This window comes from Anopheles arabiensis, chromosome 2 (assembly GCF_016920715.1).
Source record: "Anopheles arabiensis isolate DONGOLA chromosome 2, AaraD3, whole genome shotgun sequence".
In the NCBI taxonomy this organism is placed as follows: domain Eukaryota; kingdom Metazoa; phylum Arthropoda; class Insecta; order Diptera; family Culicidae; genus Anopheles; species Anopheles arabiensis.
In genome coordinates this window covers 46,387,110-46,408,265 of record NC_053517.1, presented here as the reverse complement: position 1 = coordinate 46,408,265, position 21,156 = coordinate 46,387,110, and the positions used below count along the sequence as shown (strand labels likewise).

At 42.0% G+C, this 21,156-nt stretch overlaps 3 protein-coding genes across 14 annotated transcripts in view; 1 reads left to right on the top strand and 2 right to left on the bottom strand.

The window, feature by feature from the left end:
* LOC120897425 (probable G-protein coupled receptor No18) overlaps positions 1-12,717 on the bottom strand; it is a 20,386-nt gene extending 7,669 nt beyond the window's left edge. Inside the window, exons 1-2 of one of the 2 annotated variants that reach the window (XM_040302320.1) lie at positions 11,932-12,717; positions 698-1,805 (exon numbers count right to left, since the gene is read on the bottom strand). In XM_040302320.1, coding sequence (XP_040158254.1) covers positions 698-1,085 — 388 coding nt within the window. In that variant the 5' untranslated portion in view covers positions 1,086-1,805; positions 11,932-12,717. The remainder of the gene's footprint in view (positions 1-697; positions 1,806-11,931) is intronic. The other variant, XM_040302321.1, reaches the window with a different exon arrangement.
* On the top strand, positions 9,684-20,709 carry LOC120906539. The gene is made up of 4 exons (XM_040318331.1): positions 9,684-9,705; positions 15,036-15,215; positions 15,300-15,505; positions 20,605-20,709. Exons 1-4 carry the CDS (start codon positions 9,684-9,686, stop codon positions 20,707-20,709), a joined length of 513 nt encoding a protein of 170 aa, XP_040174265.1.
* Positions 16,330-21,156, bottom strand: part of LOC120907637 (mucin-5AC) — a 30,920-nt gene continuing 26,093 nt past the window's right edge. For all 11 annotated transcript variants that reach the window (XM_040319090.1, XM_040319087.1, XM_040319094.1 and 8 more), the window contains one exon: positions 16,330-21,156. In XM_040319090.1, the coding sequence (XP_040175024.1) occupies positions 20,717-21,156 (440 nt within the window). In that variant the 3' untranslated portion in view covers positions 16,330-20,716.

Below are 21,156 nucleotides of genomic sequence, written 5' to 3'. Positions count from 1 at the left end.
GTTACGCTTCGCTCGTATCATCTTTCACTAGCAGCGAGGCAGAACAATCTCCGTTCCTGCGTTCGCGTGCGCCTACACTGGTTGGTACAATTATCTAAGGGGCGGTAACATCCTACACCCGAAATCAACAAAAAAAGCTGGATAGAAATCATACACATGGAACAATTTTCCCGAACCATCAAGATTGGCCAAATGCTCCTGCAAAAGAGAGCAAACGAACGTATGATGAAAGGCTCCTCGGAACAGATAGGAAAAATCCCCGCCGCGAAAACTCCGTACTCGAGATTACAGACAGGCGGGTACCGTGTAAGCCGACGCCTATCAATATCATACCAGACAGCTAGCCCCGGATGCACCCACTGCTCTCCTCCGCAGTGGTATCCGTACAGTCGCAGCCGTAATCCTTCAGGCTCACACGATGCGTATGAAAACGGTTTACACGCAAACATCTTCCGCGTGAGACTACATGTCCACCACCCTCTGGTAGCACTTTTTGGGCAACAAGTTGTATGCCCTGAAGCATCCGCCCCCAGAGGGGAAAGGTTGTGAGATTAATTCCATACACAATTGGCCATCAACCGGAACTGGGTTGGAATATTAGCAAACGGGTAACGCTACTGGGCAAGGAATTGAAGCAATCAACAACAATCAAATAAGAATGCAAAAAAGAGGATAAAAACTCTTTCAGAGCACATACCAACAACGAACACGATGACGGCGGGAGGCATGACGAAAATTCCGACTAGCCAGTCCGCTACGGCCAGGCTCATTACGAAGCAGTTGGTGACGGTGCGAAGCCGGCGCGTTGTCAGCACGGACAGGATCACTAGCGTATTGCCGACGACAGTGATCACTATCAGCAGACAGAAGAGCGCTACCAGGACGAGCTTCTTCCAGGACAGGCAGGACCGGCTGCAACTGATCGTACCATTCGTTCGGTGCCGGTCATCAAATACTGTGCCTAGGCCGGACTCGCTCAGCTGCAGATTTACGTACAGCTCCTGGTAGGTGGTGGAAAGGGCCGTCGTATAGTTGATGATGATCGACGCACTGGTGGTGATGGTGGAACCGTTGATGGAGACCATAATTTTGATTTCTATCACTGTTTGCTTGGGATCTCTAGATCTCACTGTTTCGTTGTCGTTGGCATCTGCACCGATGTACCCGTATTGCCCGTTTTATTAAACCACGGCCAGCACTTCACTTCACATATTCACCCGTCAGCACGTACTTGATTGTTTATCAGTCGGAATTTCATTCTATTTCATTGCTTTGCTGCTGGAAGCCACTGGGGACACTGTATACCAATGATTGCAATATTTTTTCTGTATGTTTCGTTTCATGAACAAAATGAGACAACTCTTCACCATAAAATTATCGTTCATAATCGAAACACTATGCCATGCACACACGGACACAGAAAATGTCACCCCGCTGGGAAAAGGGTTCAATATTGGCGAATGAACGCACCGGAATGTTATATTTCAGCAGCTGGTCAGCCACTGTAGTGTGATGTGAACTGTTATGCGGCTTTTGCGTGGTACGGCCATTGTATCCTGTGGCGCGACGAGAAGCATTATGTGTACTCCCTTTTGGGTACTACGGAGTGGAACGCGGCGATGGAATTGATGCTCCGGAAATTATTCGCCGCCATCGAATGCACGGTGATAGTTGAATAGTTGCTGGTTTATAGTGTAGCTTGAAGAGGGTCGGTAGGCTTTCAACATACTGCAGAGGACATCCGCATTTTCGCCGGCTGATTGCATCCGGAGTCACTCGCGGTCAATCAGCGTGTGACCGTCAGTCTGTCATTTGGCGAAGTGAAAGGAACATAAAAAAGTGTGACTTGAGAGAGTGTTTATTGAGAAATAATTTTAAAATAATATTAGTTTGAATAGGTGGTACATGGTGAACTTCAAATAAAATTTTATGAAAGTAATATTGGATGTAAAGATTTCAACACAAAGATGGCAAAACATCGTGAATCTTCCACATAAAAAACTTGTAGCGCTATTCAACGGTACAAATTGTCTCGCTCTTTTTAGTCCATAGTGGGCAGGCTATTTTGGTTGTATTTAGACTAAATCTAAACCGAGAGTAAAAAACTCCTGTTACACAAGCCACCACAGCAAAACTCCTTAGGGCAAATGCGTCGTTCCATTGGAAATACTAGATGATCGACGGTGATTGTGTAACAACTAAAAAAACTCTGCATTTTATACAAAAATAGACGTACGAACTGTTGATCAAAGACTGAACAGAGTGCTGTTTGTATCGAATTTTCGTATCAACAACGCAACAATCGCAAATCTTCTTGTTGTTTTGACGGTTTCTGAGAGATGTAAATAAACATATTAACACCACAAGAAGATGCTTCGTTACGCAAACCAGAGTAAAGGTATTGATTATCTTAGAAAAAAAAACTCCTCTATTTTCAATGCACAACAGATGCCAGGTATTTCTCATAAAATTAACCGTTATATATAGACATTCAAGGAGTAATTGTAGTTAATTAGCTTAAGGTCTATATAAAGGAAAATTTATCCGGAGCGTATGCCATCGCCAAATGTAAAGGCCGGGGCACACTGTCCGTACTTGCTAGTGTAGTTTCAATTTTTCAATAGAAAAACTCATTGGGCTTAAGGCTTTAAGCCTCATTGGCATGCTCTGCGTCAAGTAATAATTACTTGTACGGTCATTAACGCTACTTCCATTGGTACCAACAGAAAAGTAAAAACGAATAAGTTGAAGAAGAAAAAGAAAAGGAATATAAAATCATTGCATTTGGAAAATTTGTTTTTTGACAATAGATCCTAGTTTAAACTTCGACAGTTGATTAATTTTTATTTGATAAACTACTCACATATTTCAATTTTTTTTTTAATTTCAATCCAGTCAAGTGCACAAAAATGTCTGGTGTGTCTAACATCTACAGGTTTAATCGTTTCGTCAATATATGCTAACAAATGAAAAAGAAAAGCTTTCATGCTTAAACGAAATTTATATTTCGTTCAATTGGTAACACTATCTTGCTGTAATAATCTCGATGTTCGCTTTCTTGTACAATCGATCCTTGGGTCAAAAGTCGGGATAAAAACAATATACGCACTATTTATACATAAAAAATATATAGATATCCTGCTAGAAAAAAATCTAACTTCTCGTAATGTGAATCAAGCAGAGACAATTTGTCAATACATGTTTTTGTCAAAATTTGTTAGGTTATACGAAACACATTCAGAGTATTTACTGAGGATATTGCAGTAAATAACTTTATTGTAAATACTACTACATATCTTTCTAAACACGTCGTGTTTGTTATTGAAATTTCATCCCAGCAAATGAGCAAATGTTGTGTACTAAACTAAAGATCGTCACTGTTTTACCGAGTCGTGTTTTGAAACTCAATTCTTCGAACAAACATGGAAGGGTAGCTTAAAAATGAAGGATTCAGTACCTTCGTAGGAAATGGCTTTACCTTTATTGATATCACATACGAAATTAATACATACAGGGTTTCCCACGATTTATTGGTTGGTTCCCATCAATTTTTGGTGGGTTCCCATATTTTTTTTGTGCGTTCCCACGATTTTTTGGTCGTTCCTTAGAATTTTTTGGTCCAATTGTATTGATATCCAATCGGAAAATACCAATAAATTATGGGAACGAACCAAAAATCTATGGGATACGACCAAAAAATCGTGGGAACGCACCAAAAAATCATGGGAACTGACCAATAAATCGTGGGAAACCCTGTAATATCTGCTTTTTTGTTAAGTTAAATATGTTTTTTTCTGAAATGCTTTTCATGATATCGTTTGTATTGGTTGCGTGTCTAGACACGATCAGTTCATGCTTTAAAGCGCACTCCCCTGATAAATACCAATTAAAACGGTATCAGAATATGGTTTGATAATTTTATAGTGTACTATTAAAAAAAAACACAATAATTATCTATTTAGCGTTTTTGACAGACTTTTGGTCTCAGAGTGCACAGCTGCTTTTCATTTAGTTTACTGGCAGACTTTCAACCCAATCCAAACCACCACCATCCTACCAAGCGTTCGCGAAAGATCCGGCCGGAAAATAGACCCGCCTCTTCTAAGCCCGATGGATTTGGTGTTTGGCGAAAATGGCCTGTTTCCGACGGAGGCTGTGCGGAATCTCCTTACACCATTTCCGGAACGGGTCAGGACGGATGAGCAATTATGTTAGCCGACCGTGGTTGAGCGTACATCATACGACGCTTATTAATAGCCCGTCCGTCCGCACAGGCAGATTAATCATCTCGACAAGACGCTAGCCCATCGTAGCCACCGATCAAATGCCGTCCAAAACTCTTCGCTCGCCCCAAAAAGCAACAACCACGCTTCAGTGAAGGTGAAGACAAAATGCCACCCTTAATTCTTAACACGCAGCGGACCGTTTTTATCGCACCTTCGTAGCAGACAATCTTCCCACGGCATGCCATTAATGGCTCAAAATGTGGACAGTTTCATTTCTTCCACGTGTTACGCACAAGTTTGATGCTCTTGTAGGTTCTTCTTTCCCCACGAGACGTCACGATGGTAGGAGAGTAAGTTCGTTCGCCTTTATGTTTGCGGTGGTACACTTGTTCTAGCAAGAGATACACAACATCCTCCACTGAAGAAGGCGTATTCTCTAGAGTGTGTTATGCTTAGCATAAGCAAGCTTACGACGGTGAACGGCAGACAGACAAAATTTACATTCAGCTGTAGGCAGTGCAGATTGTACGGGTACACTAAGTACCCAACTCCTGGTGGATTTGTTCCGATGGGACAAAAGACTGTCGTTTGGTGGACATTTTTGCATGGCAACAATCAGAGCAATTGTCAGACGACTGTTAATGATGATAAGAGTCGCGCCGTCTTCTATCGAGCTGAAGCTGTTGTGCAGTGAATCTTCAAACCTATTGTTGGCATGTGACTCCGCGGAAGCAGATTGCAAATTGTCGTTGGTCGGGTCGTTTGTTGTTTGAATATGTACTTTCATTATATTTGTATGCTGTGAGGTGACGCAATTGGAGCCATAAACAGCACATGATTCCATCATTGAAACTCTTTTTGAGGTTTTAATGTAATGGAATAGTCATGAACATGAGTATGGAAGCATGCAGATAATTAAAAATTAACATTATTCGTGATATGGTAAGCAAACACCAAACCATAGAAGAAATTTTCGATTAAAATTAAGAAGTTCTTAGGACGATCTGAAAAAGGAGGAATTTAGGCTCTTTATACGGTGTTGCATAGATACCGGAACTGGTCTAAAACCAAGCAGGACATCAACATTTCATAGTATTGACGTCATACGTTCAGTTTGATACGAAATGTTTTATTTTCAGAGTCTTTAATGTACTGCAAATTTTATCAAATTTAGCGCGCTGTGAGAATAAAAAATTCCTAATTCTTTGTGTTAAGCGATCTGTAAATGTGGTGGGTACTTCTTAACGACAGCTCATGAAATATCCATAAAGTCCATCTTCTTTGGCACAACAGCCGTTGTCGGTAAAGACCTACCTGTATCACTAGTGGGCTTGGCTTTCAGTAACATATTGATTAAAAATAGCAAGATAGTCAGGATAGTCCGGACTCACCGGACTCAACCGGAATTACGGAGTCAAATCCAAATTTAATCCAGAGTCGGATTCAGTTTTTCAAAGCCAGAGTCGGAGTGAATCCACGACTCCACGCAGTATCCACACATTACTACATTAAGCTACCGTTATCAACACGTTTATTTCGATTACTTCATTCAACCTAACACCTTATCGATGTGAAGCGGATATAGTTATTAGTATACCGCTGCAATGAATCATAGCTAGAGGAATTATATTCAACTTTTTACTATGTTTACCCATATGCCAATCTTCCTTGTAACCATGCTTATAGCTGATTGTACGTATCACGTCTGCCTCAAATTCGGTTTGACATGAAACGTCATGTTGGTTATGGTGTCGTGAGCTGCCATCTCCAAATGTTGCACACGGTTAATTATTATTTCGAATTTTGTTCCCGTGGTTACGTTGTCAAGGCACCGGTGGCTAATATACTAGTTTTTCATTGTTCAATCGAAATGATAAGCTCCATAATGTAAGAAGGACAAACATAGAAACTCCCTCTCCATAGAATTTTTTTTATAAAGGAGTGTTGGTATGTAAGCTTTTATCCGTAAAAACACTCATCGTGGCTAGTAGTGACATCAGCGCCAGTAGTGTTTGACAAACCTAGAAAAGCCCACCTCGCTATAACGGGCTTACCGGTACGCCCGCTCTCAGGTAAAAATACGACCAATCTTCACGCTCCACCCATGCAGGACACACCTCGGTACGAACGATCCTGCTCACAACGTGGCAACAAATATGCTTGTGTTTCCGCCATCCCCGGCAGCACTTCTGGGAAGGCTGCCTCATCAATTAACACCGCTGCCCTATCGAACCTTCCTGGCGGCCAAACTTATCATGACCCCTACCGGAACCGAACTATTGAGTGCGAGAAGTTTACTAGGAATGGAGGAAAATTTTACCGAACTGCCCGAACATGCGCCGGCGACATGAACCCGGTGGCGTCTGAATCGATTAGCGATATTTCGTACCGTACCTTAACCATTTTATTATCATTGGATGTTGGTAATGTGAGAGCGTTGAAATGGGACCTTGGTTTTTACAAAGAACAGCAATGTGCTACCCCTAGCACCATGGAAGAGGCGTCTAATTGGAGCCCGCCAAAGAAATTATCCGTGATAATTAGCCGGATAGCTGACGCAAATGTACTACTCGATTAAATTACATCACCTTTATTTGGGGCGAGATTTGTCCCTCTAATGGGTAGTTCCCCATGAATGAATGTTCTGTTCCAGTTGGAAGATCGGACCATAGAAAACAATTCCTCACGGTATTGGAAAAAGTTCTCACCCTGCATAACAGGCAAAAAGGTTGGCGTACCAGTTTACTTTCATCAATCAAACCGAAGCTATAGAATCCTACAACCAGAGAAGCGACACAAATTGACTAGCACGTTGACAAGAAAGTTGTTCAGCATCGTTTTGACACCTAGCAGTCCTTACAAAAATCAAGCTAATGATCTAATCATGCCTAGGGGAAATCATGATAATTAATTTCGTCCTTCCGTGAAGATGTTTTATGACCAAATCATGCGACGTCGCTTATGACTTTGTCTTCTTTTTTTTGCATTGTTTGGCTGATTTCAAGTTGACAGATGACGTGAAGTGAATTCGAAAAGGCCACTCAAGCAGCGGTAAGTGTACTGCTCTACGCAAGCTACTAACTCAATCGAGAAGGGACAAAAAATCACTTAACCCATTATTGTTGTCCCGTGTGAAGGATGGACCGTCTAGCAGCTTTTTGCCGTTTTGCGACAGCATTGCCAGCGAACCAGAAAAAAAACAGATGTGTGCGTCTTGATGATCAGTGAGTCGATTTTGCTTTGACATCCTTTAAGCAACCTTTTTAACCCAAAAATAATTCCATCACTTTACCTCGGTAGCGACCCGAGCAAAGGTCTACGGCCACGCGAAAGGGTTTTGTTCGTATCGTATTCTGCTTCCGAAAGAATGTGATAATATATTTGAAGCTACTATCCACTTTTGCTCCGCATTTTGTGGATGAACGCTCATCTGTGCTTGCATATTGAAGTCTTTGAAAGGCTGACGATTTGCCCTTTATTTATAACTTATGCCCGATTGCGCCCGGAAGAAGGTTGTCTGTCTTAAAAAGCGCTCATTGAACCGTGACAGAATGATTACTTTTTATTTTATTTCCTTGTCAAGGAAGCACACTTCTTGCGGAGTTGAATAGCAGAACATCAGTTGACGAGGTTGTTAGAAATGCAAAAATAAAATACTTAAGTGGATCGTATTATTTAATTCTTATTATATTTCGAAAAAACGTAAACTTCAAAGAGACGGATGGAGGCGCATGGTACGCCGTAAATTAAAATGCTAATTATGATGATGAAAAATAATTTCACATTCATCACACGTTAAACGTATCAGAGGTCTGGATGTTTTGCTCATGGTTGGATTTAATTAAAACTAATCTTGAAAAAAAAAATCATCACACTCACACTTGGGGCATTCCTACCAAGTAATGCTCAATACAGGACGGTCTTGAATAGGCTGCATACAAAATATACCTTTTGGTAGTTCATTTCAAACCAATTTTCGTTAACCTTAGCTTGAAGAAACGTTATAAATAAAACATGGCCTTCTATTTTCAATGAAAACGGGGGAAAACAGAACAAATCAGCGACATTGACATTTTTGTAATACTGCTTACATTTTTTTTGCAAACCTGCAAGTACGAAAAAAAGATCATATATTTTTATTAAGATATCGTTGCTGTTTTAAAAAGAATTAAAACAATTATAAACTATCCGCAATTTATGAAGGTTTTGTGAAATATTTTTGTGTTTTATGGAAGATTGTCAATATTAAAGCACAACAACATAATGCTTTTTCGGTACTTGTTGAGTGAAATCTTTAAACCAATGATTACAATAGCAATACGGCCTACAAGCCCGTTGTTTCTAAACAAATAACGATTATAATTATCTTTGATTGTATATGGTTCATATTTCCAACTTTAAACTCTCATCGCTTCCAAGTCCAGACAAATCCAGGTCCATCTCTCGTTGTCATTATCATTATCATAGCGCCATACGGCACCCGGAAGTGGATCGCTAGTCTAAACTCGTGGGACTTCATTTCCTGTCAAAAGTCAGTACAATAATTAACAACCGCACCGTTTTGCGTTGTTCTGCAAAATTAATGCGTGGAATGTGGAAACTTAAACACAACAAGTTTATCTTTGCAACCGTTATGATGAAACTTTTAACGCGGGGAAGTATGCACGTTTCCAGAAGGGAAGACTTAAGGAAGTTTGCATTCAATTGTAACAATGATCAACAGTGGAATGACGGCCCTCGCTATTATTTGTTAACAATTGTCCAATGTCCTTGATTATTATCATTAAAAGTTTTTTAAAGTTTCTTTAGACCATGTTGTGAAACCTACACTCGCGTACACTTCCTAATGCTACTACAGTGTGGCACAATCGATGATGCCATCGTTGGCGATTTCAATTTCGCTCCTACTGCATGGTTGACCTCAACCGGACACGAGCACCTTTGAAGTGAATTGAGTGGAAAATATTCACCACACACACATCAGCATCGCTTCCCACATAATGAAGAAATTGTTCCCGTTGGCCAATTTCGTTCAATAGATGGCAATCAAATGTAAGGTCGAGTGAAATGGTCGAGCGTTAAGGACCGCCAACTGCCATAAAAACATGAGCTGGGAGAATAAAAACCAACTCATGGTATGAGATTAGTTCTGGACAGTCAACAGCAAACCTCAATGTGGTGTAATAATGTGGACTGAACAGAAACAGATTCTATCGAACTTGGGAGCATTCGGATCGAAATATTTTCCCCAAACCATTTCAACGGGATAAGCTTACAAAAACGTTCAAAACGATCAAAACAGTTACAAAGAGGATCAAACTATAAGTTAAACATTGTTAAGCAGTGGCCAATATTCATCCCTATTGTAATTAGGGTAAAAATAGACTGATGGCACGGAAAAAGGGGATTTTGTAGTTTCATTTCACGCAAAAAGATTGTATCGCTTACTCTAATGACATGGTGCTACTGGATGGTACCCGTAAGTATACACAACTGCTGTAGTTTACCTCAAAAATAATTCCGACCACAACCATAATCGGATCTACTCAACGGGGAGGGATACACGAAAACAAATGCACACTATTTACGATACCCAGAGTTTCAATTCATCAAACCTCCGGCCATTCCGCCCACCCTATAGCAGCGGGAGGTATATTTCCTGGTGAATAGAGTATGCAGCGAACGCTATGCGCTCGGACACTGGCAAGGTCTCAAATGCCGACACTTTGGTCGGTTCGGTTTGTTTCAGGTGAAGGTCAATTTATTGAATCTTGCCCGTGAGCTCATGGCTGAGCTCTTAAATCACGTCCTACTTCCGTCCGGGACTGAGGGTTTTATTTCGGGCCGATGACGTAAGTTTTTATTCAAAGTACACTTCCTGTCTACTTTGTACTCTGTTTGTAACAAAATAACAAGCTGCATATATTCAACTCGATAAAACATATCACTTTTGTTAAAATCCTAGAAGTGGCAGCTTCTGTTAGTTGTAGGTGTCAGAAAATGAATTTTAAGTAGCAATTTAATTTAAAAAAATCAGTTTCACTTCATTTTGTATGGTAGATAGAAAATTCATTAATTTAGTTTTTAATTTTATTTCATAACAAACATATTTTTCATGGTTATAAATGTCACTTAAAATTTTAAAAAATTTGCTTGCGAGTTTCCCGGATTTTCATATTGCTCAGCCATTTAGAAAACAGCCTCAAGTGAAACGACGCTAAATCTAACATTTTTCTTGATTATTGAAGAAAATAATCAAGTCTTTACATTGCAGCTGTGGGATTTTCTAGCAAATAGCAATAATTTCATCGACAGTCTTAATGATTTTCGTCCCATATTTCGTGGAAAAGGATAGGATTTAATTTGAAACCGAGGCCATTAACTCGATTGCCATTATGCCACCCAGTAGCTGCTTTCTTACACTCAACATGCCATCTCAACTTACTTACTTCAGTTTTTGTACAGATGGTAATTTTCTAGCAAATATTTTCCAGATTTAAGGGAAACATTGAAAGACACACAGACCCGTTTCCAACAGTGCCTTTTATCATCAAAACTAGTGAAGAAAAAGCCCTTATTGTTTTTTGTATCGCAGGTCATTTGAAATTTTAAACCGTTGAACACAATTTAATCTGAAGTTAAAAGAAGTAAGCAAGATTCCAATACCATTCGCCATCCGCCAGCGCATCAATCGGTAAAACATCAAACGGTAATGAAATAATTTCCAGCGTGCTGCCATTTTTCGCTGCTAGCAAATGTAACTCAATTTTGTTCACTTCACTTTTTCCATCTCTGGAAGCTGTACGAGGGACATTTTGGTTTTTGCTATGGCTTGAAAAAGTTAATAAAGGGGCTTTATTGAAGTCGTTGAACTTATTTCAATTTCATAGCAGCGATGGAAAAGAAAGTAAGCGCAAATATGGCAAAATTTTTAACGAGTCGAAGTGTTACTATTTAAGAAGTCCTTAAATAGCAGCATTTAAATTCGATCTAAGATCCTTGAATATTATACATCATTTTACTCTGAATGAACCCTTGAATGTGTTATTCATTTATTGCTGCTACATAAAACCACATTCTAAGCAATTTAATCTAGGCCTTTAAATATCATACGATGTGAAAAATGTTTGTTTTGTGATGTACTAATGTTAGTTCTGCTATATGGACAGATATAATAACCCATTAAAGTTGTAATTATTGTCAGTATAGATGCGACCGCAAATGTTCTTGCAACGATGTTAACAGCTGAGCATCATTACTTATTGACTACGTGAGAATTAATGGATTTTCGGATTTTTCGAATTTACTATTTCAGCGTTGAGTACATGTTGAGTACGGTTACAGCGTTGAGAGCTTTTCGTTGGATGTATTTAACAAATGATCCATTCAGTGACAGCTCATAGCGCTTTGTGTGCTATGAGAAGTGATAGCACACATAAATTACTATATTTTATTAATTGTATGAGACCTAAAATATCGTTGAACACGCAAGGAACAGAATAAATTCAATTATTGGGTGTCTTGCAACAAACATTTATGATCGTGAAATACTTAAAAAATGAAGACTCTTAGTAATGCAAATCATTTAATATCCATTTCGCTTAGTATTCAAAAAAAATAAATAAAAATGTTGATCCACAGTTAAATTGAAAACATATCAAGGCTCAATATATTAACGAAGCCGCATTCGCCGATCTTATCTTACCACATGAACACGAAATCGTTGTGCAATTCGTTGCGGCTGCATACAAATTTTAAAACAAACGTGCAAAACACACTCGCACTTGAGCATTATTCCATTGTTGCCATTCATTCTCCTTAGCGAGCTTAGCGTCTGGTTTCAGTAAAAGTAATTATTTTATGCAACATCTGGTCTATAACCTGGCAACTAGAGGCGCGTATTCACCACTCCTAATCCGCCAACATTTAGCCGTTTCCCGTTATTCGCTTTATATCAAAACCCTCTGCTTCATGCCTCCAAAGCATCAAACAGTGCGATTATGATGTCACGAACTACGTAGTGGTGCTGGGGCGTTCCGTTGCCCGTCACCACAACTGAGTGGTCACATTAACCTGGCTAACAATGTCGTTCATTACATTGGCAGCGTTCACCGGATGCGGATTAGCCCTGTACGGCAGGCTGCCGATGCACCACATCCCACACGCACCACATCACACTTTGATGGCCATTAAAACTTCCCCGACCGCGACTCGTTTGCACTGATATTATTAGCCTCCCTGCTACATCCTGGGAACGTTCACGATGCCAAAACTGGCAAAAAGGGCAAACACAGCACAACCAAACCACACTATATATATATTTTTGCTCTTTCACCTTACACTATTCTTATTCCTGGTCTATACCTTTGCCGACCTTGCCGTCACTTGCACTAATTCGGTCGCAAAGCACCGGTACGGGGAAGAATGGTGGAGCGTAAGGCTGGATCTAACGAACCGACCAGACCGTTTGCGCCACCGTTCGACAGCACGGATACAGTTGGACTGCCGACCGTCAGTGGAAAATGTTGTGCACGCGCGCCAAACGCAAATTCGAGCAGTCGGTCACGATTCGTGCTCGAATAACAGCCAACCTCCCAATCGCAACGGTTTCGGCGACGGTTCAAAGCTTGCGCAGTCTTCACCGAATCGCAATCGAGCCTCTCCCCCTCTCGCCATTCGACACCGCTGGTTTGTGGAATCAGCCTCCTGTGTAGTTCGTTGGGGAAGTTGCCGGGTAGTGCAGAAAATCATAACAACCGTTCATTCATTACCACTTTGCTGAATGGTTCGAGTCGCACTCGAACCCACACGTAGCGTTGCCCTCTGGCATTGTCACCACCGGCAAGAGGCTCCCCGTGGCAACCTGGGGATGACTTATGAAGGCACACAGGCTTGTTTTTTCCTTACCAATTCTTTTTCTCTCCTTTTTTCCACCTTAACGCAGCCCATGCTACGACGGTAGGATCGCTGATTGACGAAATATTGCGCTATGGGGCGATAAATAGCCATTAATTAAATTTCAATCAGCTTTCATCCTCGGTCGGGCGTGGAGAGTAGGGTCCCCAACACACAAACCCCCGCTCACCTTTAAGCGCACGGTTTGAAGAATGGGCTGGCGGATGGTGGAAAAAGTGCTCCCAAGATTTGTGAAACTCACGGCAGACGGGGTGGAAACTTTTAGAGTCCCTTTACTCCTCCCGCTCCGCTCCTGACTTTTGTGAAAAGGAAATGTTAAGCAGCCGGTAGAGCTTATTAATAATTGATCTTCAAAAATTGATGCAAACGAGGGAAGGGGTTAAGTTAGATAACTGATTTTTTTTAGTTCTAATTTTGTTTCAATGTTTGTTGGTCGCTTTCAGCAGGCCTGTGGAAGAAAAGCGCGCTGAAGCTTAGTGGTCGAACCTGGCCTGTACTGTTTATTTATAGACGGCATCTACAGAGCGGCACAAACAACACTGTCACACACACTTGCATGCATGGATACGTGGAACACCAACGAACATCACTTTACAAATTGTCCCCAATGGTGTTGGCGTTAGATTTCTTCTTTTACTCGTATATTCGTTTTCTGAATTTTGCTTTCGCTACCGTATGTGCTTCGATTTCGGTATTTTGGAACAGCAACAACCCAACCAAGCAACATGTTTGTTTGCGCGCGATAAGAAAGGGGGGGGGGGAGAGTCGTTCCTTGACATTAATATTTAAAGGGAAAACGGAGAAAGCATGACACTTTGACTGTCGCTGTGCTGTACGATAGAAGGGTTTGTGTTGGCTTTCTATCCCCTTCCCTGAGAGACTCGTTTACACAGTTTCCCGTAGTGAGCTTTTCGAAAGCTCCCCATCGTCAGCGTGATGCACAGGTTTTGCAACCGAGTATTTCTACAAAACCTTCGCGGCTCACCACAGGTTCTCTCCCATCAAGCCTGAGCCTTGCCAAGCGTGGTGAAAATTATGTTTCCGACACAGCCGTCCTTTTATAATTACTCGCAAATTGAAATTCGGTTTGTGCTGAAAGAACAAAGCTTTACGTGTTCCGCAAAACTTCTAAAGAGCCGGTGTTGACTACTTTCACCCTTTCCGCCGTTCCTCAAACTTTAATCTCGTTCTACCTTAAGGTGGGAGGGGATCATTCATCGTCGTTCGGTAGCGTCTTAATCAAAAACCGCGCACCGATATTTTCCTCTGCGACCGCATTCAATTACGGACAAACTTTTCTCAAACCCACCGAACGTCTTCCAACCGGTCCGGTTTCACTATCCGTTCCCGGTAAAATCGAACCACCGTATCGTGTTGGCGCGAGGGTGAAATGTGCCTTACAGGAAGGCCAGACACACACACAACACAAAAACCACCCAGCAGCCGAAAACCATTTCCACCGCTGATGCCGCAAAATATCCGCACCATCAACAGTCAATCATCGTCCTTCCCATTTATGAAGCGAGAGAGCGCGGAGGAGCCCGAAAGTTAGTCCCATTAAACGGTCGGGCGAATGTTATCCGCGAAAAAACGCACAAAAAAACCTCCCAGAGCCTAGACGTGTTGGAGGCTTTCGGGCAAATCATGGATATCCGCCCGATCATCATCATCATCATCTTTTGTGTGCAATCTTCACGGAGATAGCCAATTGCGTAAAGCTGGCGCATTACATCACGTGCATACGCAACGCTACAATATAGTTGCTGTTGCGAATCAAACCGAGCCTATCTGCTTCACTGCCGTTCTTTGATATGCGTATACCGACAATACTGACTCGAGTTCTCAGCGAGGGTGTGTATTGATTGAGCCTTCGAAATTCAGAATTATTGTGAGAATGTTTCCCTATCACCGAAACCATCGTAGGTGCTCTGGTGCCAAAGTACTGGGAATTTTCCAGCGTACTGGGAAGCTCTGCAATCTTCAAAGATAGGCAAATCGTACACGCAACAGGAATATCGAAAACCAATACATTGGTTGCAGCAAACTCTCCGTTTGATGTTTCTTCGCAAAAAGGTAAGCGTAAATCGCGTAAAGTAGAAAGAAACTTCGATCTCACGCTCACGCACGTTCCCGTCTCGTGTACGCTACCCGGTACAGCCTCCCCAGCCCGTTCCAATCAACGCACGAGCTATCGGACTACACAATGTGCCATGGAGAAATGTTGCGACACGTGCGTATGCGGCAGTACGGCGGGCAAGTACGGTCTCGCCTGGCAGCCAGAAAATGTGCAACCACCAAATGTGCAGAGCCGGCGTGTGCTACAACAACGCACCGTCAGCGATCGGTTTTCATGGCGATTGACGGTAACAACGTATCGAATAAAATACAGATACATGCCGGCCAGGTTGTGCAGAAATGTATCGACCCATGAACGTGAGAATACGCGTGTTTCGGCGGGCCGGTGTTTGGTTAACTGCTTTCCAGGGAAACGTTAAGCAAACGCAACCGATTGAACCGCGTGAGGTGAGATATCCTTTGTAGCATGAAGTAGAAGAAAAACACATTGAGGTAGAATTTTGCTTAGCGGGGTTGTTTTTGTAGCTACGCAAAAAGTGTGCTGTCGATTGCGAGAAGTGTTTTTCGATTATCTATATTTGATCGAAATTGAGAAAGAAAAACACGAACAAATGTTCTATAATATTAGCCAGAAAGCTAGGGTTGCGTTTCGAGGACTCGTTTGCTTTCACTCTCGCTCTCTTTAACATGCTCGATAAATCATTACGAACAATTCAAATGCCATGAACCAGTTTAAATATTAAGACATCAAATATTGATTGTGTTCATACAACAACGAAAAAAAGGGCACACGCATGGCAGTTCAACCGACCAAATGAAATCTACAAAAACTGTCAAACGCAGCATACCGAAACCGCAAGCATGTTATGATCCAAGGTCGGACAAAATTGTTCTCAAAGAAAAGCTAACAAAAATGGTTTCCCCTCCCAACCGACGCGCGTGACAAGCCCACTGGCAGAGTGGATGGAAATAAGCGAAAGATTTGAAACAAAACACGATCAAATGTGATACATACCACTCGGATTTGTGATCTCCGCCCCCATTTGCCCCACCGCCTTCTATCTCACCGGGTGGTGAAATGTAGAGGCAAGAAAAAGCAACGTCATCGATGTATTGTTTAACCATCATTCCATATATGGTTCATTTTTTCCTTTAATATTTTGTATTGAATTTTAAAATCTACCCTTGACGTAATCGTAACTCCTGTTTTCTTTTTTATCTCTCTCTCTCTCTCTCTTCTTTCTCTCTTTATTCTCTCTTGTTATATACGAAAATGAATGATTAATGCTGTCACTGGTCTGCATCTGTCGTTCTGTACCTTTCTTGTACCGCTGGTTGTTTGTTGAAATTGTTGTGTTGGACTTTGGGAGGGTGTTTGCCAATCCAACCCACCCATCCCATCCCATTCAAAAAGCTGTAGCACGTGGAAGTATTTTGTATGTGTAGCTGTGTGTATGTGTAAGTGTTGTAGTCTTTCTCGTCTTCGTAATAATAGATGTCGGGTAACTGTAACGCATCCATAATGCTATCACTTATTAAGCTTACCCCATCACGACTCGCTCACTTATAGAAACTATGTTTCTCCCATTTTCCATGACACCCTCTCGCATTGCTCATTCGCATGCAATAAGCACTTGTTTTATTCGTTTTACCGCACCTGTTCTGCCTCGTACCAACCTACCTACCAACTACATCGACAACAGTCCCTGTCGTTGACACACTAACCACGGTTCATCTTCTAACCATTAAGCATCGTAAAGAGAAAGAGAGTGTGTGTTTGTGTGTGTGTGAGAGATAGAGAGCGAGTATTTGTTTTAATTAATATTATGTTGGGTTTTCTTCATTGTTCGTTACATTGCATACCTTGCACAATACACGTTCTTTAAAGTAGTATTTATTTTTTTTAATGTTTTGGTAAACCATTGCCCTCGAGGCCTGCCGAAGCAATAATGAAAAGGAAAAAAGGAAATCCAAACGTACTACCGAACACGGCTACATTCTTGACGGTTCTCGTACCACTTCGCCTCGATGGTCGCACATTCCTCTCACCTTTTCTCTCTTTCTCTACCCAAACCTCGACACAATTGAATCCCTCGCGGGACCGTTCAGACTCTTGGGGTTGGAACCAAAGTGACTTTCCAATTATAAAAAATGTTCGTATAAATTTCCCACCTTGCCAAATCACAATCGTTCGTAAATCATTCCTAATCGATTCATCTTTTCTTTGTCTGTGTGTATGTGTAAATGGTGTAATTTGAGTTTCCTTCCCCTAGCCCATCATCACCTTCCATTAGTCAATAGCGTGCACAGATGTGACAATGAAACAATGGTCGTGTGCTAGGTGACCATCCACCACCATTCGTCGACGACGCACATGTCGGGAATGTTCACTCAGCATTCCTGCTCTGTCTATAACGATCGATCTAACAAAGCTTTGGCGCAGCTAACACACTCTAACGCAATGCACTTTAACCATACAAAGCTCAGGCAACTCAGGCAACACTAGTACGTATTCAGCACGCACGCTCGTAACGATAAGTAGCGTAGAAATATGGATGTGAAAAAAGAAACAAACCACAGTTAGCCAACAGATATAGCAACAGGGATAAATATAGCTTACATATATAGGTGTATATAGTGCAGCTTTTGCGGTACAATTTCTGTAAGATTTTGTTTGTTTTTTTTTTGTATGATTTTTTCGGTGTTTTGTCATCGTTTTGTTTAATTGTTCAAATATCATAATTGCATTGTATTCAAACTGTTCTCTACTTCTTAACCTTTGCTGGCGGTTTCGAAATTTTGGAAATTTCAAACTCACCATTCATTGACTTTTCAAGTCAACTGCAAGTGCTTTTCAAATTTTCCAGTGAGTTTGTGTGTTTGTTCTGCTTCGATTGAACGTTCATTAAGCTCAAGCACAGCATTACGGCTTCACAACTGTTCAGTCCCAAACCGTCCTAGCTGCCCCCTGGAGTGTGCTGTTTCCATTCCTTTCGTAGTTTGATTTTTTCAACCAAGGAAATATTAATTGTTCTTTATGCTGTCTCCCTTTCCTTGCTCTCTATTCCTCCTTACCGATTAAATACCGAGAGTATATGTATGAAATTTTACTAGCTTGAAGTTATGCAATCGGATGTTCGATTTAAATGGAGCTGCAAAAATAGTGAAAATCGTCTGTTTCTTTTTTTCTTGTTGCTTTGTTCGCTTAAATCGTACTATCATGCAGTTTGAAGAGGTTCCAAGACTCGGACGTGACTTTTTCTTCCACCCTCACCACAAACTATCGGCTTCGTGTGTCTTTTTTTGTGTTTGACCTTGTTTCTTTACGCTTGCGCTTTTGTATGAATGATCCTCCTGTTCAGCTAAATGTATACTCTATTGCTTGTATGCATCTGTAATAATGCTACGAAGAGAATCAGCAAAAAACGTTTCCCGAAAAATAAAAAATGGCACGGTATGTTTTTCTTGTTTTGCTTGTAGCGCGCTATGGCTGTTTTGTTTTGTTTGTTCATGGTGCGGATGGTTTCGAGCGGATCCGCTAGACGACCCTCTGGCGGTATATGTGTCCCACAAAATGGACGTTTGCAAGTTTGGAGGTTCGGTTTGCCCGCACCACGCAGGAAGCGATCGTCTGACGGAGGTGTATAGTTTAATGTTTAATGTGCTAATCTCCTAGCTATTCTGACGTTGTTGCCGACGTGGTTGCTGTAGTTGCGTTTGAACGAAAAACCAAACTATGGACGTGGCCGTGCCTTGCCGTGAGACTCTCTCTCTCTCTTGCTGGCACCTTCCTGCAAAGCTGGCTTGTACGCTAGAATGGATTTGTTGCTGGAATTGTTTACTAGTTGCGTAGTACATTGATCGCCGGTAGGCCTACAAAACTCTACAGCCCAGAGGGAGAAGAGCGAGAAAAAAACAACGACCGCTATAACTACGCTTACACACAAAATGTGGAGAAAAAGCGCGTGACCAAAAGCGAATGGTCAAAATCTGTAAACCCAAAAATTTGCTTGCTTCTTCCATAAAAAACTGCAGACGGATGTGGATTTTGTGTTGCCTCCCGGACACCGTTGTCACACCGCTGTCCGGTGGTTTAATGGATCGCACCAGCCTATAATGGTGTTTTACTGCTGCCATGGGCAGTATAGTAGGCATAAAGTTTTCCCTATTTTGTACCTATTCCCTTGTACCAATCGTTATGATGGGACATCGTTTGTGGGACGCAAAACGGTGCAGCGGCATAGAAAAACCAAGGTGCATCACTCGCTTACTGTTTGTTTTAACCGATACCACCATCAGCAGCGTACGAATGTTTGCAACTGTTTACCTTTTGAGTGCAATTAAATTCCCCCTTTCTATTTATTATTGTATTTTCCTCGATTGCCGTGGGTCGGTGTTGCTGTGCGGCTGCGAAATTGCAGCAGCTGTGAACCGCCCGTTGACTCACTGTTCACATGCCAGCAAGCCACTTGGAACGTCGTTACGGAATGAGTGTTTGTTTTGAGTAGTTTTTTTTTCCTTTCTATGGCCAATTTGAAGCTGGAGATAGTTCGCGATATTACTGCAATTTTCGATCAAATGTTGCTACTGTTCCTGGCAGAGGAAAACTCGTTAGCCGACGCCACAAAACCCCGTGCAATAATCGTACGACGCTACGATCGACCGGGGAGTGACCATTCCAAACTGTCCACTACTTCGTTCGTACGAGAAACCTCCTGAACACGCTGCTTAAACGTACTCTTACGGCTTCCCTGAGAGTGAGAGAGTAAGTGAGTTTTTGCTGTATTGCTCTGTGCTTGGTTGTACGGTGATCGGCAAATTGAAGTTCATGTGCTGAGATTGGGGCGCATGACGTTGTGGAAACGGTGAATTGAATCTTTCAAACAAATTACCATGAGTGATGAAAGCAGAAACACAAAAACGGTTCATGATGATGACAAAAACCAAAGCAAAAGAACGTCCGAAATCGGACTACCCTTTACGAATCGATGCACGCACACTATCCTAAACATTAAATAACAATACTACTACTGTGCCTGCCCGATGGCAGTTCGCGGTGACTATTATACTAAAGATTAGCTCCGGGGTAGAACTTTAACTCCCACCCCCCACAATACCGGGGAAAAAAGCACATTAACACACCGAAATAGTGTTCCAACGCGGACGCTGAGAGTTTTGATAAGTGAGTTTTGCTTTACTATAATGTGTTACGGAGCTACCCTGTCACGTACGTGTGTCATAAGCATCAGCTGCTCGGCTCTGTGTGTGTATGTCACTTAGGCTGCGCTAGCAACAGTTTGTTTTTCGTTTGTTCCTATGGTGGTTTTCGATGCTGCATTGGGTCGAATTTACTTTCATCGTATCATTTTCCAACCTTACGTTAAAGCAATGGCTTGTAGATACTGATCGCTACCTAGCGTACGAACCACCTTACTTCAGTGGCATGAACCTGCCCTGGCAAGCAAATTGCGACAAATGGAATGCTCTCTGAGTGCTGCTTAAGATTCCTCCGGCTTCTCGTTCGGGTTACCCCAGAAGCGATCGAAACGATCGCGAGCCTTATCGAGCACCTCCGTCGCCACGTTACGGTTGGCGAGCGGTGAATTGATGTCCGACTCGAACGATGGATCCTCCAGGCAACGAAGCGTCGACCCGGCCACCGGCTTATCGTAGCGTACTGGTTCCGGCGCTGATGCTGTAGCCGTACCAACCGTCGGTTGTGTACCGCCCGATCCAGCTGGCCCGTCGTCTTTAGCGTCGTCTTTAACCAGTGCGGCAGTTGGTTGTGAGGAAGGTGGTGGCGGTTGCGAAACGGTCATCGGCTCCGAGATTGCCATCGATGTGGGATTGACCGATGAAGCAACGGATGATTTCGAACGCGGCAAATCATCGTCTTCATCTTCTGATTCCTTGATCGAGCTCGGTTCTAGTTTGGTGT